The sequence below is a fragment of the Marmota monax genome, unplaced genomic scaffold, assembly GCF_021218885.2.
Source record: "Marmota monax isolate L192 unplaced genomic scaffold, Marmota_monax_Labrador192_F-V1.1 WCK01_AAM20220418_F8-fsc00073, whole genome shotgun sequence".
In the NCBI taxonomy this organism is placed as follows: Eukaryota; Metazoa; Chordata; class Mammalia; order Rodentia; family Sciuridae; genus Marmota; species Marmota monax.
This window is the reverse complement of record NW_026692846.1, coordinates 1,897,698-1,924,219: the sequence shown is the minus strand read 5'-3', so window position 1 is coordinate 1,924,219 and position 26,522 is coordinate 1,897,698. Positions and strand designations below refer to the sequence as shown.

At 63.5% G+C, this 26,522-nt stretch overlaps 1 protein-coding gene across 1 annotated transcript; it reads right to left on the bottom strand.

Moving 5' to 3' along the window:
- Window positions 1-372: 372 nt before the first annotated feature.
- Window positions 373-25,394, bottom strand: LOC124095717 (maestro heat-like repeat family member 5). Its single transcript, XM_058580839.1, has 20 exons — window positions 25,050-25,394; window positions 24,874-24,950; window positions 24,119-24,254; window positions 18,694-18,789; window positions 16,207-16,311; window positions 15,108-15,243; window positions 14,849-14,943; window positions 13,679-13,828; window positions 12,964-13,118; window positions 11,962-12,106; window positions 10,771-10,955; window positions 10,398-10,535; window positions 9,906-10,017; window positions 9,545-9,688; window positions 8,755-8,931; window positions 7,691-7,846; window positions 6,702-6,824; window positions 829-931; window positions 657-731; window positions 373-549 (listed from the first exon to the last, which is right to left on the bottom strand). Exons 1-20 carry the CDS (start codon window positions 25,269-25,271, stop codon window positions 452-454), a joined length of 2,628 nt encoding a protein of 875 aa, XP_058436822.1. The 5' UTR covers window positions 25,272-25,394; the 3' UTR covers window positions 373-451.
- Between the last annotated feature and the right edge of the window lie 1,128 nt (window positions 25,395-26,522).

The window sequence follows — 26,522 nt, the reverse complement described above, 5'->3', positions numbered from 1 at the left end:
GGGTGTCCCTGAAGGCTGTGCTGGCTCAGCAAGAGTGAGGGCGCAGAGCTGGGCCACCAGAGAGGGCAACGGCTGCAGGCTCCAGTGGGCGCTGGCAGGACGGACACGGACCAGGAGTGGACCTAGACAACTCTGCTTGAGCTGGGGAGTGGCGAGAGGGGGCAGGCGGGCTGAGGACGGGCAAGGGGAGGAAAGGGCTGGCACAGATGACCCAGTCCTGGGCTCATGCTCCCCCACATCACGCCCCGAAGGACAGGCATGGCAAGGCCATTGCATTCCACAGTCCCCAGTGGCGACCGCGGAGGGACAGTCTGGCCCAGGCCAGGACCTGCAATGCCTGGGGCCCGGGGCCTGCAAAGCCTGAGGCCCGAACCTGCTGTCAGCATTTAATAGAGAGAGAACTCAACAAGGACCAGGACGGGGCGAGCCTGGTGGCGGCTGAGGCCTGTGGTCAGGTCACATAGTGGGACAGTTCCATGACGTCTCCCATGAAGTTCAGGTAGAACCTGCGGCACATGGAGTCCGGGTCCTCCCTGAGGGTCTTCAAGCCTGTGGCAGAGACCCTGTGTCTGACTCTGAAGCTGTGTCTCCAGGGGTCCCAGTCGGCCACCCGAGGCCCTGTGCTGCCCAGCCCTGGGGCATGGGGTGTGGCTCACTTTTCTTGAGGGTTTTTATGTCACCCTTCTTCAGGTAGAAGCAGAGGTCAGCGAAGTAGTCCTGAAGCATTCCCCCTGGGACAGGCAGGGGGTGGGCAGTGTCACCGGATACCAGCCTGCACCCACCTGCAGGCTCCGGCAGGGGGCGGCCAGGGTGCAGGCGGGCGCCTACCGATGAACCTCATGGCGGCCAGTTTCAGGTTCCTGTGGGGGCTGTGCAGGTAGGTCAGGGCCTGCATGAGAAACTGGTGGTAGTTGCCAAAGTTGCTCTCTATCTGGGGGAAGAGGAGTGGCTGGTGGCCAAGCTGGGCCCAGGTGGCACCTGGCCTCTGTGGCCCAGTTCTGTCTGAGGCCCCCATGGCAGTTCCAGCCAGGGAGTAAAGGGCGATCACCTGCGACCCTCAGGTGGCAGGAGGGAACCAGAGCTGAGACCCCCCGCAGGCCCAGCTCCTCCGCCCAATCCCACCTCAGGTGTCAGAGGATTGGGACCAGCCTCATCTAGGGCCCCTTCCAAAGCTCACCCCGGGCATCCTCCAGAAGGCCTCTACTGCCCACGCCAGGGGCCCAGCCCAGCCCAGGCCAACACCCCAGGCAGCCCAGCGCAGGACTAGGGGGTTGGAAATGGCCACAGTGCACCTCTCCTGGACAGGCCTGCATGGAGCCAAGACAAAGCCAGCTCGGGGGCAGGGCAGGACCTACTTGAGCATCTGCCCAGGCCCTGCTGCTGCTGCGACGACCGCCTTCCGTTTGGTAAGCCCCTTTGTCTGTCGGAGCCTGTGTGAGCCTGCTTTTGTGCTGCTGGTGCTACAAGAACCCTGGTGGGTGCCCAGCCTCCGGCCTCAGCCCTTGCGTTCCCCACAGGACACTGGGGATATTTCTGTACCCAGCCACTGTCCCAGGAGTGGCCGTGGTCAAGCCACTAACACCCACCTGGCCATTCCTGCCCAACCCAGGGTGCACTGACGGCTTCTTCCACTGGCTAAGTGGACAGAGCAGCCTGCACTGCCACCCTTTCTGCCCAAGCCTGGTCCTGGCTTCCACACACGGCCCTGGGCCTGAGGACCCTCCTCCAAAGCCACCTGCTCGCCCCAGTTACCCTCCAGACAGAAGCGCACTTCTGCTGTCAGCAGGCCCACACGCTGGGAGTGGCCACCCACCTGCAGCCTGCCCAGCTGAATCCACTCCAGCGGGGGACTCTGGCCCAGGCCAGGACCCCCGCTCTGGCCCTTTGGTCTCCCATTCCCCAGAGCCAGGACTCCCTGCAGGCACCGATCCCATATGTTGGGTGGGAGAAATCAGGAAGGGCCTGGGTTGTTTTAATGTTGCCAGAGAAGAAGGCTTTACAATCCAGGGCCACTGTCAGAGCAAAGGCTCTCTAGGCAGAGGACAGCTCCTGGCCAAGATGTGACAATCTGCGGTGAGGGTGGTGATGCCGAGGGTTCCTGGAACACTCCCTCTATCACCTGCTGCATGTGCAGAAACAGGTGGAGGGGGAGACGGGCAGAGGGGGAGACGGGCAGAGGGGAGACGGGCAGAGGGGAGATGGGCAGGGGGAGACGGGCAGAGGGGAGACGGGCAGAGGGGGAGACGGGCAGAGGGGGAGACGGGCAGAGGGGAGACGGGCAGGGGGGGAGACCACCCTGCCAAGGTGTGCTGCTGCGCACCAAGGAGCTGTGGAGCCTGGAGCAGGCCTCCTGGGCACGTCCCAAGGGCAGTGCGCTGCTCCCGCAGAGGTGACCCTGTTCTTGGCTGTCCTGCCTGTCAGCCGGCAATGGTGCCAGCAGATGGACGCAGGCCACAGAGCAGAGGACCGTGAAGCAGGGGAGGAGGCGACGACCCAAGGGCAGGGCCGGGGCTCGTCACTCTCACACACCAAGCACTGATGGGAGCTGCTCCCACCGCAGAATCGGGGACCACCTGGCCATCTGGGCGGGGCTGGAGGGGGCTGGGCCAGCTCTGGGTCCCTACCCAGCAACCAGCAGGAGAGGCCTCATGGGGCCCTTGCAACAAACCACACTAACGATGACACGATGACCCCTGGCCCACGCACGAGGCACTGGGCGAAGAGCCACCTGTGCTCACAGCGGGCAGACAGGAAGGGGCTGACTCTCAGAAATGGTCTGCTCACCAGGCGCACCACCGCCGGTCATCCCAGCGGCTCGGGAGGCCAAAGCAGGAGGACACAAGTTCAAAGCCAGCCTTAGCAACAGTGAGGCCCTAAGCAACTCAGCGAGACCCTGTCTCTAAATAAACTACAAAATAGGGCTGGGGTGGGGCTCGGTGGTCAACTGCCCCTGAGTTCAATCCCTGGTACTAAAAAAAAAAGTCTGCTCCCTAGGGTGGCGAGAGGCCACTGCAGCCAGACCCTGTGCCCAGCAAGCAGGGACGGTGGCTGTGACCAGGGCCCAGGTGGAAAACAGCTCGTGGAGCCACCAGCACTGGGGCGACTGAGGAACTACAGAGGCCTAGGAAGGTCTGAACCTGGGGAGCTCTGGAAGGCCAGCAGGGAGGCCACCCACAGCACTCAAAGGGCCACACGGGGCTGGTGGCACCCGCCATGCCTCGCTTCAGTGCTGCAAACACAAGAACCTTATGCTAAAATGTAGGACTCTGATTAAGTACCTAGAGCCGTGTCCGTGAGTCCGTCATGTACGTGACTATTCAAGGAAGTTCACTGAGTTAGGTAAGTTTTAATTTATGGGTGGACCTCCTGATGGGCAAACGTCATGTTAGTAGTGTTGACTTTTAAGGCTTAAAAGGTGGATTTCATGAATGAGATCAGCACACTGGGTGTGAGGTAAAATAGAAATGGTCATGCAGATGCCCCTCCATGCAGGACACAGCTCCAAGATCAAAGAAAGTGTCAACAAATCCCTCTTAAAACCCTTCAAGCAAGCGGAAAAGAACAATGCTTCCTGAGGGCAGGACTGCAATCGTCCGAGGTCAGAGCCCACGCGCTGGCTGCCCTAAGCAGCGGGCTGTCTGCCCATGCGGAGGTTGAGCTCAGTGCCCACAAGGAGGACCAGCCCCAAGGACAGGCAGAGGCCAGAGACGCTCACCTCCAGCCCAGCCAGGGCATGGCAGGCTGCAGCTACCGTGTGGACTCACAGCCTGCCTAGGACAGTCCAAGGTGAGGAAGAGGGAAAGTCACCCCAGGGCTCAGCAAGCAGAAGACACCCCCGCTGCAGGGTGCCCAGAGGGCCCCTGATGCACAGCACCACGTCAGCAAGAGGACGGTGGTGGACTCCTCAGGCACTGCCGAGCTGACCGCCGAGCAGAGGCAGCTGAGCACTTTCTAAAATGACTAGAGCTGCAGAAAAGGTGCACACAGGACACGGTCAAGGCCCTCTGTGCCGGCCTCTGTCTCTGTGACCAGAACCCTGACAAGACACTTCAGAGGAGGAGGTCTCCGTTTGGAAGATCTCGGTCCATGGGGCGGGGGGGCGCGCTTGCTCTGGGCCTGCCGTGAGGTAGCCCAGGAGGGGCATGGGACAGGAGGGCACGGGACGGGAGGGGCACGGGACAGGAGGGGCACGGGACAGGAGGACACGGGACGGGAGGACACGGGATAGGACAACACGGGACAGGAGGACACAGGATGGGAGGGGCACGGGACAGGAGGGCACGGGACGGGAGGGGCACGGGACAGAAGGGGCATGGGACAGGAGGACACAGGATGGGAGGGGCACGGGACAGGAGGGGCACGGGACAGGAGGACACGGGACGGGAGGGGCACGGGACAGGAGGGGCACGGGACAGGAGGACACGGGACGGGAGGGGCACGGGACAGGAGGGGCACCAGAGGAGAGCAGCTTGGTTCATGGCAGCTGGGAAGCAGAGAGAAAGGGGAAGGGGCAGGGACAAGAGAGTCCCCGAGGCCACGCCCCCAGGGACCTGCTTCCTCCAACCATGTCCCGCGGCCCACAGTTCCGGCCACCTCCCATCAGTCCAGTCAAGTTCTAACCCCTCCAACGGTTCAACCAGCTGACAGGGCCAGAGCCTTCATGATCCAGTCACTCCCTAAAAGCCCACCTCTGGGCACTGCTCACAGGGGACCCCTTGAGGTCACTCCAGATCCACACCACGAGCTGCAGCCATCAACCCCAGACAGGCAACGGAGGTCTTCAAGTGAATCAGAGGTGGACAGAGGCAGCCTTGGAGCACTGGGCCATGACCCTGGGACACAGCCCAGAGCGCGGCAGCCACGTGGCGAGAAAAGGAGCACCCGGAGGGGAGGTCGCACACAGCGCACGCGCAAGGTCCGGCGACCACTGCAGACCTCCTTCCTTGCCTCCTCCTCCAGTCGTGTCCACTGAGCCGACTCTACAGACAGTTTCTGGGCCCTGAGCACATCCCTCTGCCAGCTGGCCCTGCAGTGTGGTCAGGAGATGGCCATGGAGGGAGCCTGCAGGAGGGGCTGCCAGCCAGGTCTGCAGCGTCACGGAGCACGGTGGCAGCTTCTCCCCAGGGCTCCTGGGTGTGCTCAGTGTCTCCCCGGAGTGGCTCTTCCCAGCACCCAGAGGCTCACCCAGCAGCCTGTGCACTCCATCGGCCCCCGCCAGGCCTGTGGCCATGGGGCGGGCCTCCCTGCTCTCAGGGGATGGTGTCCACTCCTGTGTCCTGGATCCTCTCCACTTCTTGGTGGCCGCCCCTGTTCCCCAGCTACACTGAACACTCCTGCCCACACAGCCACTTGCTGCCTGTCTCCAGAGGGCCTGATGGCGCACTGACCAAATGGTCAGGACTGTGTTCAGATGCCACTGTCGCACTCAGGTGCCATGGTGACACTGTGCCGCTACAGGCACTGGGTGAGCAGCACCCTGCTCCGTGGGCACTGAGTTCAGCACCATGCCACCCCCGTCCACGGGCACAGCCCAGGATGCCCCCCACCCTCCACAGGCTCAGCTCAGCCCTCCAGGGCCTGCCCCGTGCCGGCCTGTCACATGGAGCAGGGGAAAGCCCAGGCCAGCCAGGGGAGCACGTTCAACCTCGGGCGACCAGAACTTCCACACAGCCAGAAACGGTGAGCGCAGAAAAGGACACGTCACTGGCTGTGTGTGAAGAAACGGCCAAGAGCCCACACCTGCGGGCAGGAAGCCCCATCCACGCTAAGTGAAAGACTGGGTCCCAGGACAAGCGGCCCTTCTGACTGAACACCTGGGCCCAGGGCTGGGGGGCGAGCTGTCGCTCCCCCAGGGAAGCCGAGCTCCGAGCCAGCCTGGGCTGGGCCGGCCGCAGCAGGAAGGCCTTGCGTCTGATCCTGGGCCTGGAGACCAACCGCCACCTGTCCACGCCCACCACGCGCAGCCTGCTGGTAGCGCCAAGACCAGCCTGGCTGGCAGCCTCAGAAAACTGCCCCTGGCTTCCCTCCTTCCACAGCTGCCCTCAGGCACGCACGAAAGGGCTCTGCCCTGCGTCCCCTGGAGGAGAGGGCGGGGCGACACAGCTGCATACCTCCTGCCTTCCCTGTCCCACAGACCCAAACCCTGAGGACACCGCGGTCACTCTGAACAGTGGAGGGATCCTCCAAGGCTGAGGAATGGCAGGGCAAGGACAGCAGTGATCAGGAGGCTCGTGGACAAGACAGGCAGTGTCCCCAGATCAGGGAGGCCTGAGGAGGCCTGCTGCATCTTCTGGTGACCTCGGCCTTGCCCCAAACCCTGAAACTGTCATCTGGACAGCCTAGGCCACTGGGAGGACAGGAGAGGCTGGGTCAGAGAGTGAACTGGCAGCTGAGAATGAGAGGGGCAGTGTTTCCTGCACCCCTCCTGGGCCCAGCTGCGCCTGCAGGTAGAACCTTGGCCCTTTCTCCATCACACCGTTAGGGCCACTCCACAGTGGCTCTGGACACAGTTCGGGTACATGGTGTGAGAGCTGTGTTCCCCCAGCCACTGGAGAGGACCTGGGCTCCACTGTGGACAGGGACCAAGGACACTAAACAGAAAGACACAGGACAGACTCTCCACTGCTGATGGACCCCACTCAGAGGGCTGGGGTGAGCACAACCATCTCCTCCTCCCACCTCTGGGAGTGCCCACACCTTACCATGTAGATAAAAACATCGTTCTCGGCACCCAGTCCTCGGCCCCATGCCAACTTGCTGAACAGCTCCTTCCGGAATTCCCACTTTAGCAAGATGGCGCAGCGCAGGAAGGTGAGCTTGGTCTTCTGTAGGCAGAGCAGGTGGGTCACCCCGGGGTACTCTGCCTCTGCCTCACCACATTCCCCCCAAGCAGACCTCAGGGGAGGATTCGGCAAGGATAACACCCAAGGACAAATGCACCTTGCTGGGGTGGGGAGACTGCTGCCAGAGGAGGGGGCAACCACACCAGGGACCTCCACTCCCTGAGCCCTCTGGTGCCCTGCTCTAATTCACATGAAGCTTCAGGAGAGGCCAGTGGTCACCCTGGCTGCCAGGCCTCCTTCTTGAAGCTAGGAAGGACACAGGCTGAGCAACAGGCAGAGAGGGGCATCCAAGGAAGTCAACTTGGGGCACTCTGCCTCAGAGAAAGGGCCTGCACCGTTTGGGGAAGGAGCCTGGGCCAGGCTGTTCAGAGTCCCGAGGTGACGGTCGACAGCTTAACGCTACAGGAGTGGTCTGCAGAGACAGCATGTGACAAATCCAGGGACTGCAGGGCTACCCTGTGGATCCTTGTGGAAACTGGATGTGGGGAACTCCTGGGGAGGGGGCTCTGGGAAAGCAGGTACCCCTGTGCAGGACATGGTCTGCACCCCTGGCCCAGGGAAGGGAGCAGGGGGACCTAAATGCTGGGCTTACTTTTGGTGTGTGGGGGGGAGGGGGCTGCGGTCAGTGGAGCTCCAAAAGCCAGGACCATCTCTGGGATGAGTCCTTTCCTTTTCTCCATCTGCCTGTTCACCTGCAGGGCCAGGTGTGGCCTCTGCCGTCTGAATGGGTCCAGGATGGTGCCCTGTTGTGCTCTGCCTACAGGGCTGAGTCCTCCAGCCCCACCAGCAGATGGGTTCTCCCCACACCTGGCTCTCGCGGCCACCCCAGCCAGGCCAGGGCTGCTCACCATGACCACTTCAGGGCAGGAGTCTGCCAGGTGGAAGAGCAGGGGCACCAGGGCCTGGAAGGCAAAGGTCTTGAGCGCCTGCCGGAACTTCTTGCCCCCACTGTGGATGACATCCCCGAACAGGAAGATGGCGCACCCTCGCACCTCGGCACTTACCTGGGAGACATGGGCAAGTCTTCCACTCAGGCAGCCCCTGCACCCCCGGTGCGGCCCCTCAGCCGCTGACCATCACCCCGCCCCCGCTCTCTGCCCATGATCTCAAGTCGCCCGTGTACGCCTCATTTTGGCTCTACGCTGCTCAGGGCAGACCCACGCCATCCGGGACCCCACCGACCGGTGGACCCTGGGCACCCGAGGGTCGCTCCTATTGCCCTTTCTCTGCCCCCTGCTAGGTCTTCTCTGGGTTCCGTGCTCCCCTTGCCACCCCCGGACCTCCGGCAGCCTTTCATTTACTCTCCTAGATGTCCCTCGTCTGGGTTTCTGACAGCAGCCGCACACACCCCCGCCCAGGCTAGGGCCAGTCCGTCACTTCCTAGCTCCGTGACCCTAGCAAGGCTCCTTCCCCGTGCGACCTGGCGTCGCCTTTGCTGACAGCAGGTGACTACTGTCCTTGTCCCTGCACCTGCACCGAGCGGGCCAGGTCGGCCGTGGTCCTTCCGCGTCGTCCACACCCCCAGCCCTTAGCCAGGGGCGCACGCGCCCCCCAAGACAGAGTCCCCGCGCCCCGCGCCCCGCGCCCGCCCGGCTCACTCCAGGCGCTGCCCGCGCCCGCCTTTCAAACCAACGGTTCTTCTCGTCGGCCCTGGGAGGCGGGAAGCCCGAGGGCAGCGCAGCACCTGGGTCACCTGGGGCGAACGGAACGCGGTCCTCACGCAAACCCCCCTCCCCGGGCGGGCAGTCCGCGGGGCGCACAGTCCGCCAGCCCCGCGCACAGCGGCAGGGGCTTCTCTGATTGGTGGGCCGGAAGAGACTGCGCAGGCGCCCTGCCTGCTCCTTGTCAAGCCCGTCCCACGCATGCCCGTCCCGCCCTTTGCCCCCTCCTCCTTCCTCTCCAGTCTGCTCACGTCCTCGAAGAAGAGCCGCAGGTGCTGGGCGATCTTGAGGATGACGGCGCCGACGCCCTGGTCGCCCAGGCGGTGCAGGATGTCACCCAGAATCTGCATCAGCCCCAGGGGATCGTTGGGCTCGGGCTGCAGGAAGCTGTCCAGCAGCTCCAGTAGCCGGCTCTGGAGCAGGGCCATCTGCAAGGAGACCCACCCAGTGTCTCCAGGTTCCCCAGATGACGCGGGTCGCCTGCTGCCGGCTGCGATCACAGCTCTTACAGGCAGCTGGACTCCTGGCTCTCTGACCAGGGTACCTGCGCATCTCCAAACCCACCCCACCTAGCAGGGCTCTCGGGGACCGAGGAGGACAGAGTGCCTGGCTGAGACCGGCCACAGGCAGTGGCCACGGGCTGCTTCGCCTACACATGGACAGGAGAATGGATAGAGTCAGGCGGTGCATCTGGGCCTCCGACCCAGCCCTGCAGTGGTCCTAGGGGAATGGACCTGTGACCCGAGGCCAAGGGCAGGAGGAGGTGGGTGGAGCACAAGGAGCTGGCAGGTGGCTGGCAGGTGGGGGCCTCCTACCTGGAAGGAGGTCAAAGGTGCTGGTCTCAGAGGCCTTCTGCCTCAGAGTCCCCTGTCCTAAGCAAATACTGCCACCTTCTCCTGCTCCAGACCTGAGCCTCTTTCCCGTCTACCTTTTCCCTCCAGACTCTACCCCGGCAGCCCTCTTCTGGTGCCTCCTTCTCCTTGAAGTCTTCCTAGGATGGAAATGGGTGTGTCCCCAAGCTCCCCCATGTCCCCCTCTCACCTTCTTGGGGTGCATGAGGGTGCTGCTGAGGGCCTGCAGGCTCATGGCCCGCACCAGCGGGTTGGGGTTTTTCAGGTTCAGGTTCATGAAGTTGACCATGGACCTCTGATTCACATGCTGGAAGACATCCGGGCTGTTGAGAAACTGAACAGGGTTGGCGCCATCAATCTACCTGTCACCTGCAACTGCCAGGTAAAGTCAGCGCCACAGCAGGAGACACTGGAGTTAAACATAAGGAAGCACTTTCAGGCAGGAAGCAGATCTGGTGTATCAGACCGAAGTTAGGATGTCTTTTATCAGAGGACAGTGTCTTTTTATCCTTGATGTAAGGAGCAGGTCAGGGTGGCTGGGAGAAGCTGACCTCTGAGATGATGAGGATAGCCACAAGGTTGTCTCGCTCCTCACTGTTCTTCAGAAAGATGATGGCTTGCCCCAGGATGGCCTTGACCTCGCAGTCATAGTGGGACATAGCTCTGTCCAAGGGAAGAGGCAGACATGATCCCTGAGTGCTTCACTCTAGGGCCAGGCCCAGATGGGTGGGGGGGAGGGTTAGGCAACCCCCCACACACACAGACTTTTCCACTGGCTGCCAGCTAACTTTCACCTGCCGCCTCACATCTGCCTGCTGCCTGAAAGTGCTTCCTTTTGTCTAACTCCAGAGTCTCCTGCTGTGCTACTGACTGTACCTGGTAACTGTGGTTGGTGGGTAGATTGATGGTGCCCACGCTACTCAGCCCAGACATCTTCCAGCACAAGTCCAGAGTGCAGGGTCCGGTGTGGGGTGTGGCCTGAGCCTGGGCTGCTGACTTCCAGCTCCTTCCAGGCAGAAGAGGACACCCAGCTTGGGACCTACCTGGCCAAGAGGGTCACTCCCTGGGGGTAGGTCTCCAGGCACTGCAGGCACTCCCAGCCGTGGAGCAGCTTGACGTGGGCAAACACCTCCCAGTAGTTCGTGGTCCAGAAGAGGCCCTTCAGTGCTTCCAGGCAGGTCCTGGAGTGGGGCCCAGGCGGGAGGGTCCCCTGGGGCCTGGGCAGGCTGCCACCTCCTGGACTCCCCGTGGCTCAGGATCGTCACTGCTCTTGGGTGCCCCCTCCCTGCAGAGCCGAGCTCATTCCTTCCTGGGTCCCGAGCGTCCAGCCCCACTCGCGCCCACCAGGGACTCCTGTGGGCGTGAGGCAGGGGCCAGGGGGCCCTGAGAGGCGGCTGGGCCCTGCCGGCGGCTCACCTGCAGGGCCCGAGGGGCTTGTCGTCCAGGATGTCCTCCTGGTAGTCTGACAGGCCCTCCACCATGCCCAGCTCCAGCAGGTAGTGCAGCTGCGTGAGCAGGCCCATGAGCACCCCTGCGAAGGCCCAGCGGACCGTGCCCCTGTACTCCTGGGTGTACAGCAGCTCGTAGATGGTGTTGAGGGCCTGCAGCAGGCGACAGGGGGCCGGTGAGCGGGGGAGGGCAGGCCACTCTGTCTGCAGCCCCAGCCGTCCACCTGCCCCGGCCCAGGGCGTGGAGCAGCTGCCCGTGGCCGCTTCTGGCTGCACCCCCACACCTGCAGCAGCCTGAGGCCGGAGCAGGCGCCCTTCGACTGCCGGGCTTCGCTGGGCCGTGAGGCCCTGCGGCCCTGCCTGGCCTCTGCACCCTGGGCCTCCTCCCTTGCCCCAGCTTGCCTCCACCCTCTAGTGACCTGCCGACTTTGTCCAGGTGCCCTTAGCGTGGCAGTCCTCTCCAGAGCACCCCCTTGGAGAAGGCCACCCCTGGTCCTGCTGGCTTCCTGGCCCTGGCTTGGGCAGCCATCCCCGCACCGCCCCATGTTCCCAGGGCGGGACTGCGAATGGGCCCCTCTGTCCCCTGAAGTTCTCTAGTCAGCCCTGTGGCCATGGAACCCCTGCCCTGCCCTATCCTTGAGGGCAGTGTAGCCCACTGCTCCTGCCCCATCCCGGGTCCTCTCAAGGGCAGACCAACTGGTCACTCCTGAGCCAAACCCTTGTGACTTCCAGTGGCTCTTGCAGGAGAGCTCGGGGCTGGCTGTCACCCCTTACCCACAGCTGGGGGGCACTGGGACCTCCCGCCCTCGCCACACTGTCCTCCCAGGTCTCCCCCGATCCCCCTATCACTGTGGCAGCCAGGCCCTCCCCTGCTGTCCCCTAGGCGCTCCCTGGGGACACTTGCTCTGAGTGCTCAGGACATTCCTGGCAGAATGGACAGGGTGGGGCATCCCCACGGAGAACCAGTGCCAGGCAGCAGCCAGGCCCTGGCAGGGGCAGCTGATCAGTGTGCTGGTGCCCCAGGCACCTGGTGTCACCAAGGGCACAGGGGCAGGGACTCCCTGTGAGAAGGTGGGGCACACGGCCCCGTCACAGATAACGGTGATCTGCCCACTGCTGCAGGCACCAGGGCCACCAGGGCCAGGGCAGGGGCGCTCACCTTCAGGCAGACGAGCTGGGCCTGGCGGGTGGGTTGGATGAACTCTCTGGAGGGCCGTAGCTTCAGCTTCATGTAGAGGATCGTCATGACCTTGCGGGCCAGCTGCTGGTTGGTAGCCAGGGTCCTCCACAGGAACAGGATCTTCCTGGGGAGACAGTGACCCAAGCCACTGCAGGCCACACTGGGCACCTGGGCTGTGCTGCCTAAGGGCCCAGAGGCCCCTGGGGGGCCTTCCCGGAAGGCCCTGATCTGCCTGTCAACGGGACAGCTTGCCGGGTGTCCTGAAATGGACACAGCCAGCCCTCAGGAGTGGTGACAGGTGGGTTCTGAATCTGGGCCCTGGTCGCTGCTGGCTGGGCTCTGAGCACAAGTGAGCTTTGCCTGACACCTGGGCTCGCTCCCCCTGGCACCCCGCCCCCAGCTCCAAGCTGGCAGCCGCCATCCTCAACCTGCCTCACCTCTTAGCAAGCGAGAAGCTGAGGGGGGTGGACAGGATCACAGGACGCGCAGCAGGCTGAGCTGCCTGGGCTGCCTGTCAAAGGCTGGGTCCCCTGGGACAGGCCAAGGTCCCCAGCGCCCTCAGACTGACTGCAAAGTGCTGCACATCCCATGAGGTTTGCACTAGCTTCTGACCCCACAGGGCTGGCAGGTTGGAGGCGGACTTCCTAACAAGTGCCCTGTGGTCCAGTGATGACCGAGGAGGAGCCAGCCAGGGGCTCGGGACCACCAGACCCTGTGTCTTCAGAGCACTGGGTTGGCCTCCAGGGCTCTCTGAGCCTGAAGGACCTTCCAAGCTGAAGGCCCTTCCTGGGACTGCGAGCCCAGGGCATCTGCAGGCCCCGGCCAGGCTGGGCCCTGGGAGCAGGCACCTGGCAGGAGCTGTGCTGGCCATGCTGCTTCAGCCTGAGGCTGGCCTGGGGCCTGGGGCCACTGCGGCTGGAGGGCAGGCAGCGGGTGGCAGCTGGCGTCCACCTGGGGTTTGTGGGCAGAGGGCGGACCCACCTCTCGAAGGGGTGGCTCAGGGACAGGGTCACCTCCACCACCTCCTGGGTGTGCTGGTTTCCCAGAGCTTCGATGGCCTTCATCATGGTCTTGTAGACGTTCTCGAAGCGGATGCCTGGCAGCTCCTGGAGCAGGCTGTGCAGGATCTCGGCCACCTGCAGGGGGGGTCAGTCCACGGCCAGTCCGCAGCGGGGCCCCTGTGAGTCCCTGGGTGGGACCCAGCTCCGCGGCTCATAGCACCGCCTGCCCCTTTGCACACCTGTGCTCCACTCCTTGGTGGCGGCGGGGTGGGAGGACAGGCTGTGGGGGACCAGTGTGGCTGACGCAGGAGGGTGCCCGAGCAGGTGGGGCCTGGCAGCCCCTTGGACAATAGTGTGTGTGAGCCCTGAGTCAAGCTGGCCTCCCCAGACTGAAGGGCAGCTAGAGCTGCAGCCACCTACAGACGGACACCAGGGGACCCATGACCCCCAGGGCAGTGGCAGGGTCCACCTTCTGGGGCACAGGACAGGAGCAGGGCTGCCAGAGGCCACCTCAGGGCCCTGTGCACTGCTGCAGGGAGGGGGTCTGTCGTGGAGAAGAGGTGTGGCCTTGGGCGTGTGCACACACAGCCCTGGGATGGTGGCCTTCTGCCCCCCTCTGGGTCTCTGCAGGGAGGCTCCCTCCCAGCGGAGGATATGGGCCCTGTCCCCCAGAGGGGCCTTGCTGCCCTTCCTACCTGCTCAGGTTTGATGCCAGCGTCCTGGAAGATCATGAGGAGGAGCCTGGAGGCCAGGTCGCAGCGCAGGTGGCTGTGACTGTGGAGGCCGTGCAGCAGCGTGAGGACCAGCTGCGTGTGCTGGGCCACCATCAGGTCCTTGCGAAAGGCCTGTGAGGGAGGGGCTCTGCTCAGCCCCAGCCTGACAGGGAGGAGCCAGGCCCTTTCCGGGAGGAATGAGCACCCTATGAACATCCCCACAAACGTCACACACACAGACCTGCCGCGGGCACAGACCTGCCGCGGGCACAGACCTGCCGCGGGCACAGACCTGCCACGGGCACAGACCTGCCGTGGGCCAGCATGGTGGCCACAGCTCCCAGCTGCCTCTTGGCTGGAGAATTGCCCTGGGGACAACAGGAGCAAGCAGCCTTGCTGGCCCGCTCGGCAGCTGGTGACTGGCTGCCCTGCCCACGTGCAGTCCCTGGACCGCCTGCTGCCAGCGGCCTCCCTTGCCATGTCCCACTCCCTCCTCTGTTCGTGCTGAGAAAATGTCCTCAGTGAATCCTGCACCCAGGTTGCCATGCCCCTGTCCCCTGGAGGGGCTCGGCCAGTGCCCTTCTCAGGGAACCACCCTGCCACCACCACTGCAGCATCCTGTTCTGGGAGCAGAGGGACCCTCACTTGGGAGGTGGGGAAACTGAGGCCCAGAAAGGTGGGATAGCACGCCCAGGGCAGCCCAGCCGCCGGGGCAGAGCTTGGCCCGGTGCCAGGGACAACTGACGGGCAGGGCCTGCGGAGGGTGGGCCGGGCGAGGGAGCAGGAGCACCTGGCTTGCACGGGCTGGAAGGGCAGTGCCAGGCCATGTGTCCCCGCCAGGCAAGCGCGGCTGCCACCCTGGAAAGTTCTGGAGAGAGGCAGACACCAGTGACAACCTGAGGCCTGCTTCCGGTCAGACCAGAAGGTGAGGGCTGAGGCGGGGACTTTCCTTGGAAAGGGCAGTGTCCGGGGCCCTCATCCTGGCCCTGCCCACAGCGCTCCCCTGAGCTGCACAGGTCGCCCGGGATCCCCCGGGCCTGTCGGTACAGGGGGCTGGGGAAGATGTGGCCAGGCCAGCTCCAGCTCTCAGGAAGCCTGGGCCGCGGTGGGGAGCGGCGTGGCGAGGGCTGGCCCCGCGCAGCCTGGGCTCACCTTCACCATGTGGCCAAGCTTCATCTCCCACTCCTTGGAGACCTTGACCTCAAAGTGCTTTGCCTTGTTCCAGGGCATGAATTCCAGCGCCCTCCCTGCGTGAGACTCAGGTTCAGGGGAACCGCTGGCCTGGGGGACAGCACCCCCCTCCCCAGCCCTGTCTCCCAACTCACAGACCAGGCCTGAGTCTGAGAAGCCCAGGGGCCCAGGCGCCAGCGTGGTGGCCGGGAGCCATCCCCTCCCTCTCCTGGCTGCTCACCCTTCTGCTCCACCACCAGACGGAGGAGGAGCGAGACACACTGCTGAGAGTGGCTCCTGGTGACTTTGTCCTTGTCCCGACAGAGCAGAGTCAGCAGGCCAATGTGGTGACCCAGCACGGAGGGCGTGGCCTCCTCCTGTGGAGGGGACCGGTGAGCCACACCGGCCCTCTGTTGTCTATCCTGCACTGCTCCTGGGGACGCCTGCCCCGGACCCACAGGAGCCTGCGCCAGCCTGGGAGTCCCCTGGCCTCCCTGACCCCAGTGTCCCCATCTGGAAAGGGGACTGTTCACTATGTGTGACGGGGACTCAGGGCGGGCCTGCTGCTGCCTCCCCTTGAGCACGCACACACACAGGTGCCTGTTACACGGGGGCCACCACACCCTGTGCCTGTGCCTGCACACACAGTACTGCTTTCTTTCGGGTTCTCTTAAAGATTTTCCTACTTAACGTTGATTTTTAACAATTTTGGTTCTGATGCTCTTGGACCCATGGGTTCATATTTTTCACCAAGTTGGGAAGTTTTCATGTCACCCGGCCGGTCCTCCTGCCTGTGCCCCCCTCCCTGCCCTGGGACTCCGCACCCCTGGGGTTCTGGTCATCCTTCTCTCTCTTTCTTTCCCTCTTGTGTCTCTGGGGTCTCTTGTCCTGTCTTCGGATCCACTGGTGTTTCCCTCTTCTTCTCCAGCATCTGACCCGCTGGTACCACGGACCAGCACCTTTTTATTTCAGAGCCTGGACTTGGTCTGATGTCTGCCTGTGGCCATGTATCCCTAGATGTTCCTTATCCATTCTTTACCATGTGCATGTTGGCCTTCAGCTTTGCCCCGGTACTGGACGCTGAACACAGGCGTGCTGGTTCCACCACGGAGCTGCACCCTGCCTCGGGTGCTCGCTCTTGCTCAGTCCCCCTCAGCTCTACTGGCTGCTGCCAGTCTCCCGCCCCTTGTCCTCAGACCACCCACCGTGATCTGCCCTCCCCTCCCATGCGGACGGTCTGCCCACAGGAATCCTGGGCAGCTCCATGAGGCATGAGGCGGGACGTCCACCTGGTGGTCCTCCCCGCACCTGGGTGTCCCCGAGGGAGGACGGGGACTCACGGTGAACTTGAGGGAGTCCACCACGTACTGAAGGAGCAGGAAGATGGACAGCACCACCCGCTGGCGCTCGTGGCTCCTGTCGGACTTCAGCCAGCGCTCCGTGTGCTGGGGCGGGAGGGCAGGGTGAGTAGCGCTGCCGCGGCCCTCCTCCACCCACCCAGCCCAGCCCGGCCCAGCCGCGGCTTGCTGACAGGGGCCTCCAGGCCATCGGCCTCCGTGGCGCCCCCACCCTGCTCCCTCAGCATGTTCACTTCAAAGGGACCTTTCCTCCTCTCACAGCCAACACCAACCAAGCCATCCTGCAGTGGGCACCAGCAGGCGTTCTCCAGCTCAATTCATTCCAACATCACTTACCTGGAGGTGGCATTGGACCCTACATACTAGGGCTCAGCCCCAAGATGGCCCTACATCAGATGCCTGTTGCCAGCCCCAGGTGTGGCCTGTTGCTTCGACCCAAATGAGCTATGAATCCAATGCACTGGGCCATCTCTCATTACTACAGTGAAATACCTGAGGTAGGTACTTCCATAAAGAAGAAAGGTTCACTTTTGTTCACAGTTCTGGAGGTCCAAGGTCAAGAGGCCACACCTGATGATGGCTTGCTTGCTGGCAGAGTCCTGCGGCAGCACAGAGCGTCACACGGCAAGACACACAGAGCACGTGTGTATCTGTGTCTCTTCTGGTCTCTGTCCCTCTGCTCCTGAAGCTAGTAGGATGCAGCCCTGGGCCCTGCCCTAAGGACATTATCTAGTCCTTGTCGCAGCCGCCCAGCAGCCTCTCGACACCACTGTGGATCCGGGCCCACCTCAGATGGCAGTTAAACCTCCACAGGTAGAGCGTGGGGGCCACTCAGTGCCGAGCCACCCACGGTGCCTCCTTGGGTTCTGCTACCTCTGAGCCACTCTCAGCACTCAGGAGGCACCAGCCCGCTCACCGCTTGTCATCAAGGGCATGACAAAGGAGCAGCCGACACCAGACAGAGAGAGACAAGGGCAAGCGGCACCAGCCCCCGCCCCCGCACAGCCCTGCAGGCCCGGCGCATGCTCCTCGAGGGCGAGCCCCCGAGCCCAGCCTGGGGTCATGGGGCAAGCGCTGGCCGGTGAGACCCCAGGGAGGGGGCAACAGGCGACCTCCAGTCACAGCTGGTTCCCCTGGCAACAGCCTCTAGTGGCCATGGGCACAGCAGCCTGGGGGTCTAGGAGCTGGAGCTGACGACCAGACCTCTCACCACCACAGGCCGCACCAGGCTTCCAGGATGTGCAGAAAGGCCGGGGCCAGCTCGGGAGGTGTCCGGGGGCCTGGTTGGCAGGGCCTGCTGCTGGGTCAGCATGTGGGTGTGGAGCAGGGGGACACCAGGGAGGACCTGTGGTCGCTCTTCCCTCTGTATTCCTGAGCCACTCCAGGGATTGGAGAGGGACTGCCTCTGTCCTGGGGGCCCCGTCCCTTTTCCCTGTCGCTCCTGTCCCTGGAGGCCCAGGTTCCAGGAGGGACCCCAGCTGCGTGCATGTTGTCCCTGTCACCTGACCTCAGACTCTCAAGGACGGGTGCCGGCCACTGGCCCCTAACACACACACCTCCCCCCCACAGGGGCCCTCGCAGGGCTCCGGCAACAGCGCCTGGCAGGGGGGTGCTTCTGGCCTGAACTGAGCAGTCCTGGCCCCGCCAGGGTCCGCAGTGGCTGATGGGCACGGCTGGCACCGTCAACGTCCCACAGCTCAGGCCAGAACTTACTTTCCACCAGATGGAGGGCTGGCACCCACGTGGCTCGCCTCCCTCCGGCCACCCTGCCTGAAGCTCCCGTCTTCTGCCTGACCCCCTGTGGGCCTCGGTCACCTCCAGCCTCCAGCCCCACCCCGCCCTGGGCCCAGACATCACAGAACAGCACGGCACAGCTCTGGACAAGTGTCCTTCAGGGCAGAGAGGAAAGGGCCCGACGGGGGCCCAGCGCCCCATCACCTCCCACCCCCCAGCCCTGCTGCTTCCCGGCCCCACCAGGAAGATACCTGGCCCCACAGCCTCTCTGAGTCTCAGGGCATTCCTGGGGACACACCTGAGCCCATGGGGCTGCCTTCTGGGTTAGGACAGTGCTGGCCCCACACAGAGCCACCTGGGAGGTCAGGGGCAAGGTGGCCCTCCCCGGCCCGCCCCCCTTATCTGTCAAAGGGGTCCGGGGATACCTCTGGGCTGGAGGGACGAATCATTGCAAAGCACAGAGCCCAGGGCCAGCACGCTGCTGCCAACCCTGCGGGGGACTTCAGCAGTGCAGCTGACCGCTGCCCACCTGCCCAGCAAGGAGGAGACGGAGGCTAGCAACCTGGGGACTCTCCCTCAAGTCCCCGCTTCTCACTCCATGACCGCAGTGGGGAAGAAGGCCTCTGGTTCCCGAGACAGTGACTTTGGCAAGCAGGCATCGTGGGGCACTGACCAGGAAGAGACCTCGGGCCCCAGGTGTGGAGAGCGGGGCAGGCTGGCTGGAGCGGGCCGCACCTGCAGGAGGAAGGAGAGCTCGTGCATGCTCGGGTTCTCGAGGAAGAAGTTCTGGAGGAGCAGGTCCAGGGCTCTCACCGTCTTCCCGTACAGCGCCTGGCGGAGACGGGTCAGCGGGTGTGGCAGCAGGCCTCCCTGCCCTGAGCCCCTGCTCCTCCCCTCGGGCTGAGCCCCCCGCCCAGGACAGGGCAGGACAGGGCAGGACGGGGCAGGACGGCCAGGCTGTGGCTGCCGCTGTGTCCAGGAGACGACCGTGTGTGTGGCCTGGCTGGTGCTGCGGTCCCCTGCTGCCCTCTGCCCCTGCTCTCAGGCGCCTTCCTTCCTTTGCCCTGGAGCGCCGGGCTCCCGAGGGGAGGACAGGCGGAGTCCTCCTCCCCTGGACCTGCGCCCTTCTCCTGGGAATACTATTTGGCTGACGGCCCCAGATACGCAGGACTCAGCAGGTCCAGAGTCACCCCAGACCTGCCGCCCGTCGCCCTGGTGCCCACTGGGCCCTGAGAGCTGCCCGGCGACTGTGGAAAGGTTGAGTGAGGGAGTCCGCCATCATGGTGAGTGCGGATGTGACCGGCTGAAGACCCACTGCCGCTCTGCCAGGGCCTCACCCAGGGAGACAGACGGTGCGGACGCAGGCGAGAAGGGCGCCTGCCGACGGGCCTCCCTAGCCAACCTCCTAGCCACGATTCCCTCTCAGGCGGGTGCTTGCTGGTGTGCCCTGGCCTGGGGGAGGCACATCCCACAGAATCACCCAGCACAGACGCGGAAGCGCGAGCACCCGTGGGAATCTCCAGTCCAGAGGACAGGTCTGACGGGTGCGTGCGAGACAGGTGCATCCATGTCAGGAGGAGGAGAGTGGCCAGACAGTGGATAGCACTTCCCTGGAGTCTAGGGGGGCCGGGGCTCCTCACAGCACTGAGGTCCTCCCCTCCCCCGTCCTCCCTCCCATTGGCGCCATGTTAGCTGCAGGCACGGTGTCCAGAGAGCGGCCGGGCAGGGCTGCAGAGGGCACGTGGGGATCACCCTGGGGCCAGGGGACCAGTGCTGGCACGCTGCTGGTCAGGTTGGGCTGAGCAAGCCACCTGCTGGAACTTTTGTCAGTCTCACTGCTGTCCACATCCTGTGCCAACCTCACCTGCACACACCCACACACATGCGTACACACACGCACACACACACGCACACACACATGCACACACACATGCGTACACACACACGCACACACACATGCACACACACATGCGTACACACACCCCCACACACACATGCACACACACACGCACACACACGCACACACACATGCGTACACACACCCCCACACACACACGCACGCACACACACGCACACACACACGCGTACACACCCCCCGCACACACACACACGCACGCACACACATGCACACTCAATCCAGAGGGCAAACCAGGGCCTCCTGGGAACGACACGTTTTCAAAATCAAGAGAAGGACTGAGATGGAAGGCCAGACAGAAGTGTGCGCATAGGCAGGTGGCCGGGGGGAGAGGACGTGACACAGACACAGGCACTGATACAGGTGTGAGGACCAGCAGGACAGAGAGACGCACTGACGATGTGGACCTCAGGTTCATCTGACTCCAACGGTGGAAAGACACCAAGGGGGAACAAGGACAGAGGGACAGGGAACGGCCAGCCAGACGGTCGTGCCGGACAGACACCTGATGGGCCATCGCCACCTGGGGGGCCAACGCCATCGAGCCAGACCTACTCACAGGCTTCCTACAAAAAGCCACGTCAGCCACAGCGGTGCCAAGGCTGACCGCACAGCCAGGGGCAAGGCCCAGCACTGACCTGGGCAGGGACAGCCGGGACAGGCACACAGGTGTAGGGACCTGGCAGCAGGCACTGGGCGCCAGGCCAGCGGTGAAGACAGCCTTTCCCACGACTCCAGCAAGACAGAGGCCTCCGTCTTTATGGCCTAAGAACAGCTTTGAAATCCAGTGGCAACCGGCATAGCGGGTCAGGGACGGGGGGACAGTGCCCTGCGGCCAGGACGTGTGGCCCTGCCCCTCACTGAGGGTGTGTGGACCAAGTCCGCGAGGGACGGCAGAAGACGGTCGCTCACAGGCGCACACAGCTGGGCACGGCGCCTGCCGCCTTGTGGGCCAGTGGATCTGGGCAAAGTGCTCTCCTGACAGAAATGGAGCTTCCTGTGAAGACGATCGGCGCACTTTTAAGTCATCAGCGCACCAAAGAGTAACAGCTGAAATCAGAGAGTCTGGGCATCAAACCGAGTGAAGATGAAGACACAACAGATCCAAATCGGTCCCCGTGGAGGACCTGGGAGAGCGTGGGCAGCGGCGGGCACCCCCCAGCGTTGGGAGCCACGCCTCAGGACAGGCCTGCAGCGCGCACGGTCCCGCACCCCGCTGCCCATCTGCGCTGGGCCCCGACCCTGACCCTGACCCTGACCCTAGCGAGCACAGCAGGCTGAGGATAAAGAGGGAGAACACAATCAGGAAGGAGGGAGTGGGCCACCTTCACGCGAGGAAGCCGCGCGCCCCGGCGGACAGAGGTGGAGCCTCACAGGTCACTTCCTGTGTACCAGCAAGGAGCCGGGGGACCTAAAGCCTCCAGACACCATGGAAAACGTCACCACAGTGGGAGACAGGAAAGAAAGCCCCGGCGGAGGGATGGGCAGGAGAGTGGTGGGAGAGTGCAGAGGGCCTGGCCCCAGGAAGACGCTGGCCCCACAGGCCCCAGAGCCTGTGCCGGCCCAGGCCCGTCCCAGTGTGCGGAGGGCAGCCGATTCCAAACCTCCCTGGAAACGCCGGGCACCCCCGAGAGCAGAAGCAACCGCCAAGAAGGACAGACGGGTCTGCAGAACCCGGCCTCGGGCTCAGGAAGCCCTTAGCGCCCTGTGGGAGCAGACGGCCTGTGCTTACCCACCCCGGAATGTGTGTCTCCGGGAGCCCAGGAGCCAGGCTCCACCGTCACCGCGTCCCCCCAGGAGGAGCAGCAGACGAGCTCTCAGACACCTGTGTGTCCACGAGGGCTCCAACCCCCATCACACTGTCACGCAGGACTGGACACTAGCGTGAACTTCGCGGGTCCTGAGCATGCTGTCCACTGGCCCCGCCATCGAGGAAGTGTGACGATGGCACAGCACAGATCACGGGGCAGAAGGAAGCCATTAGCAATGGAATCCTGGGTCCCTGCAGGTTGGTGTTCAGCAAAGGTGACTGAACCATCCGAGGGAGGGAGCCTTGGGGGGGACCTGGGGAGGTGCCTGTGATGGGATCAGTGCCCTCATGAAAGGGGCTCCAGGCACTCCAGCCCCTCCATCAAGGGAGGACCCAGAAAGCAGCTACCGGGGTCTAGACGAGGGCCTCCCCAGAGCCGCCATCTGCCACCGCATCTTGACTCCCAGCCTCAAGACCTGCAAGAAGCAGATTTCTGTGGCTTGTGAAACACCAGCTACGGTACTTGGTTACAGTTGCCCAGACAGACCTGGACAGGGGCCAGGTGTCAACGCCAAAAGAACAAGACTTCTAGCAGAAAGCAGAGAAGCTGTGAAACGTGGTGTCGGCAGACTCGGGGGCCACAGCGGACGTGGTTGGCACCAGGCCCAAAGTACCGGAGCCTGTGCCCAGCTCTGGTTCAGACGCAGGCTCCGCCTCTGTGGGCAAGTACCTGGGGCAGGAGAGCCAGACCCTTTTCTGAAGAAGCTGCACTATTCCACATCCCACCAGAAAGCGTGACCCATCTGGATTTCCTCAACATCAGCAACTTCCGCTGCCCAGAAGACTCAACTAAGAGAAGAGGAAGCTACAAATTGGGAGAAAATATGTCCAGATCAGATATCAGAGGACAGAGGCTCACATCTAGAAACAAAAGGGCCTCTAAACATAAGAACCACAGAGGTGATTCAGGTGACTTCCAAAGAGAACCTGGAGATGGCTGGGATCGCGCGAGAGGGGAGGGGGCTGAGAACCGAGGCCCGCCCATGCCTCTGGCCAGGACCAGGAGTGCCTGCCCTCACCCTGGGTGGACGTCATCAGTGCTGCCTCTCTGGAAGCAATTTGATGGCTCATTCATCAGGTGACCCTGAACCTCCCCAGTGACCTCACCAGACACTCAACAGAAAGACCCAGCCACATGCTCTTGGCTGACAGCCCCAAACTGGAACAGCCTGGTGCCACCCAGCTGTACCAGGAGTGAACGCCTGACGAGCCAGGACTTGAGCTCTGGAGACCTTCGCAGTGCGTGTAACATATCCAGACAACGTCACCAGGGTCCCATTTATACAGACCTGTGTGGGACAGCATGGGTGGGCAGGGCATGAGGAGAGAGACGGAAGAGGGTCCTACAGGGACATGCCCAGGGTGTAGGGAGGGACCCACAGGCAGCGGGGCATCCCCTCAGGCACGAAGGGGCTTTCTGAGCAGGTGTGTCTTGGACGACAGGCTCATAGTTGCACATGGAAGTGGGCACAGGTGTGTGCTCAACCATGGTGCCTCGTGCAACCTCTACAGCCCTGCCGTGCCACATCCCAGGCCCTGTCTCTGATACCCTCAACGTGCAGCTCTGCCTGCTGAGACGCAGCTGGCTCCAACTAGCCAGACAGGGGTGGTGGGAAAGGGTCCCGACACCAGTCTCCTGCCGTGGGACCTGGGTGCTGCCCACCATGGTCTGTGTCCACACAGAGGTGGGCTTCCCCAGGCCCTAGCCGCCTTCCTCTGCTCTCTGCAGCTTTCCCGGATGACCTGAGGGTCTGCTAGGGGAACCCCTCCTGGAGCTCACAGGGCTACCCAACCTGGCCTGCGGCCGCGGCTCTCAACTATCCTTGCTAACCAGGCTTTCCTGGTCACTAGGTGTGTTACTGGCTTTGCTGTTTCCACTGAACAAAGCCTAGCCAGCCAGGATTTAGTCCGCCACTGACCCTGGCAACCTGGCCCCTGAGGCCACCTCTAAGCTCAACTGCACCTCCCTGCTGTCCTGTGGACAGAAGGGCCTGGCCCAGCCTTGGGTACACCCTGGGATGCTTTGGGTCATCGAATGTGACGTGGCTCTGCTGCATCCTGGGTCCAGTCAGGAGCAATCGAGGTCTGTGCGGGACCATCAGTCTGTCCCTGCCTTAGGGTCCTGGAGAGGAAAGACCTGGGCCTCAGGGGCCAGGATAAGGAGTGCTGCGAGGCTGTGGGTGCTGCCAGCATTGCAGAGGCTGCTGAGTGGGCACCGGGCAGCCACGCCTCGTGGGACACCACAGCACCCTGGCCCCGGGGAGGGCGGGACGCCAAGACCCAGGATTTCCCCAAGGTCAAAGTCAGCCAGGATGGAACCAAGACTGGACCCTAACTCCTTCTCCTGCCCTCACCAAGCAAGGCTGGACAGTTGGGCCAGTACCCGGCACCCACCATGAAGGAAGAAGGGGAATGGCCCAGAAGCACAAGGTCACCATGACATCCAGGGCTGGCTCCGGCAGAGGGGACTTGCTCTTCAGCTCCTCTATTGGGGGCAGCAGGTACACACTTTGCAGGCAGGTCTGCAGAATCCTGGACTTGACCAGGGGCTTGAGGCTGGGCCGCAGGTTGCTGCAAGGAACCAGAGAAGAACAGGCTTTGCAGGACTAGTGGGCTGGGGCCAAAGCCTGGCTGGGAGTGGACCTGGACAGCAACACACCTGGCACAGGGTGGGGAGGCATGGGGGAAACGGAGCTTACTTGGACTGGCAAGGCCCCCGGTGACAGGGACTGCAGCAGGCCATCCTCATTGGCTTCATTCTCTTGGGTTCTTTGGTATTTGTGAGAAACTTAGGGATTGCTCTGGGGTCAGTCAGGGTTGTGAGTGGACCGAGATCAGAACTTGATTTGTGGCCATGTCAGGACTCAAGGGGTGACAAGGCCAGGGCTTGACCAGGGTCAGGGCTCAGCATGTGACTGGGATCAGGGCTCTGTGTGGGGAAAGGATCAGCCCGAACCCACGACCAGAACTTAGCGTGCCACAGGTCAGGGCTCACTGTGTGACCAGGGTCAGGGCTCAGCATGTGCCCGCACAACCACCTCTGGGCTGGGAACAGAGCACCCCGGCCCTGCACATGGACCGTGTCCTGGCCCATCCCTGGGGTCTGCCCCAGCTCGAGTCCTTTGCACAATGACCCTCTCCACTCAGAGGACCTGGCCTGTCTTTGCTCCTGGACCCCAGGGGGAGTCACCTCAGACCCACAATGATGAGTATGATCTTCTGCCGGCAGAGGGTGGCCAGGAAGTCAGGCTCCTTCTGGAGGATGCACTGGGAAGGTAGAGGAGGGACCAGTGTGGCAGTGGCACCCAACCAGCGGCCGGGCCTGCCTGCCCCACCCACCCTGGCGGCCCTGGTGACACCACTCACCAGGAGACACTGGATGAGCTCTGGCGTCTGAGTGAACTTGTAGTTTTGGGCGCCGTACTCCTTCCTGAGCACCCTTGTGAGCAGGATGGATGCGGAGAGGAAGCTCGATTCTAGGATTGCATCCTGAAAGGTGGCCAGGTCAGGGGACAGTGGCACAGAGTCCCCCAAAGCTTGCTGTGCAGCCCAGCAGCCACCCTGACCAGGGGCCCAGCTCGCGTGCATGCACAAACACACCCACACAGGTGCACACGTGTGACACACCTCGACACAGAGCACACACACACTCTCTCGCCAGCCTGCAGGCAGCACACAGCCCAGGACCGTGTGCACCACCCACACACTCACACCACAGCCCCAGGTGCCAGCGGCTCTGGGCAGGGGTGAGATCCACCCTGGGCCAGGAGTGTGAGCGCCCAGCAGGAGCTGCAGGGATCTGAAGGTGCTCCCACTCGCCTGTGGCTCAGGACAGTGCAGGCAGGTGGCCGCCTCCTCCACCAGCCTCAGGCTGGTCGCCATCCCCTGCAGTCACAGCCCTGGGCCCAGGAACATGGGAAGCAGTCCCGGGGTGGGCTTTGCCCGGCCACATCCCTGTGCCTGAGTCTCCTGTCTCCGTGGTGAGTGTGGCCTGGGGCGACGTGGACTGGGGTGCACTGCCCTCCCTGCCCTTCTCTGGAGGGGCTGGGGCAGGGCTCACATAGTAGCTGCAGGAGAAGTAGTACACCATCCTGGAGATGATGTTGTCCACCCAGGGCAGGATCCGCTCCTTGGCATGAATGGCCATCTGTCCGTAGCACAGCAGGTAGGTGCTGCTGACCCACTTCCAGTGTAGGTCGGGGTCCTCTGGCTGCAGGCAGCAGGCACAGCTGGTCCTGGAGGCTCTAGCAGAGGCCCACTGGCTGCCCTCCCAGCCTGCATCTGTCTCCTGCCCCAGGAGAGGGTCGAGTCCTCTGCCCGGCTCCTGGCAGTGGCCAGGTTCTCGGGGCCAGTCCTAGGCCTGGCACCAGCCCTCTCCTTCAGGAAGCCCCTCAAGCTGGCCTGCATTCCCAGGCAGACGTCCCCCTTGGGGGCTCTCAGGGTCTGCATTCCCAGGGAGGACTCTGGGCAGGGAGTGCTGGAGAAAGGACCTCTCAGCACACTCTCCTAGCTCTGGTGGCCAGGCCTCACACAGCCCCTGGGGTCGGGGGAGCCCTTCACTCCAGGTGCTCTGCCCAGCAGGGAAGAGGGCTTTCGCTGGCCTGCGTCCCCCACAGCAGCCCCTCCAGAACCCTCATGTCACCCGTGAGCGCTGGAGGCCAAGGCTCTCCCAGCCCCACACCCCCACACCGGCAGCCTCCGGGGACTCTCTACCTGGCTGTCTGGGGACGGGAGGGCCCACCTCAGGAACCTGGTACGGCCCATGTGCTCCAGCAGGGCCCACACTTCCTCCAGGTGCGTGGTGGATGCTAAGCCCACCGAGAGGGCGATGCCCTGTGG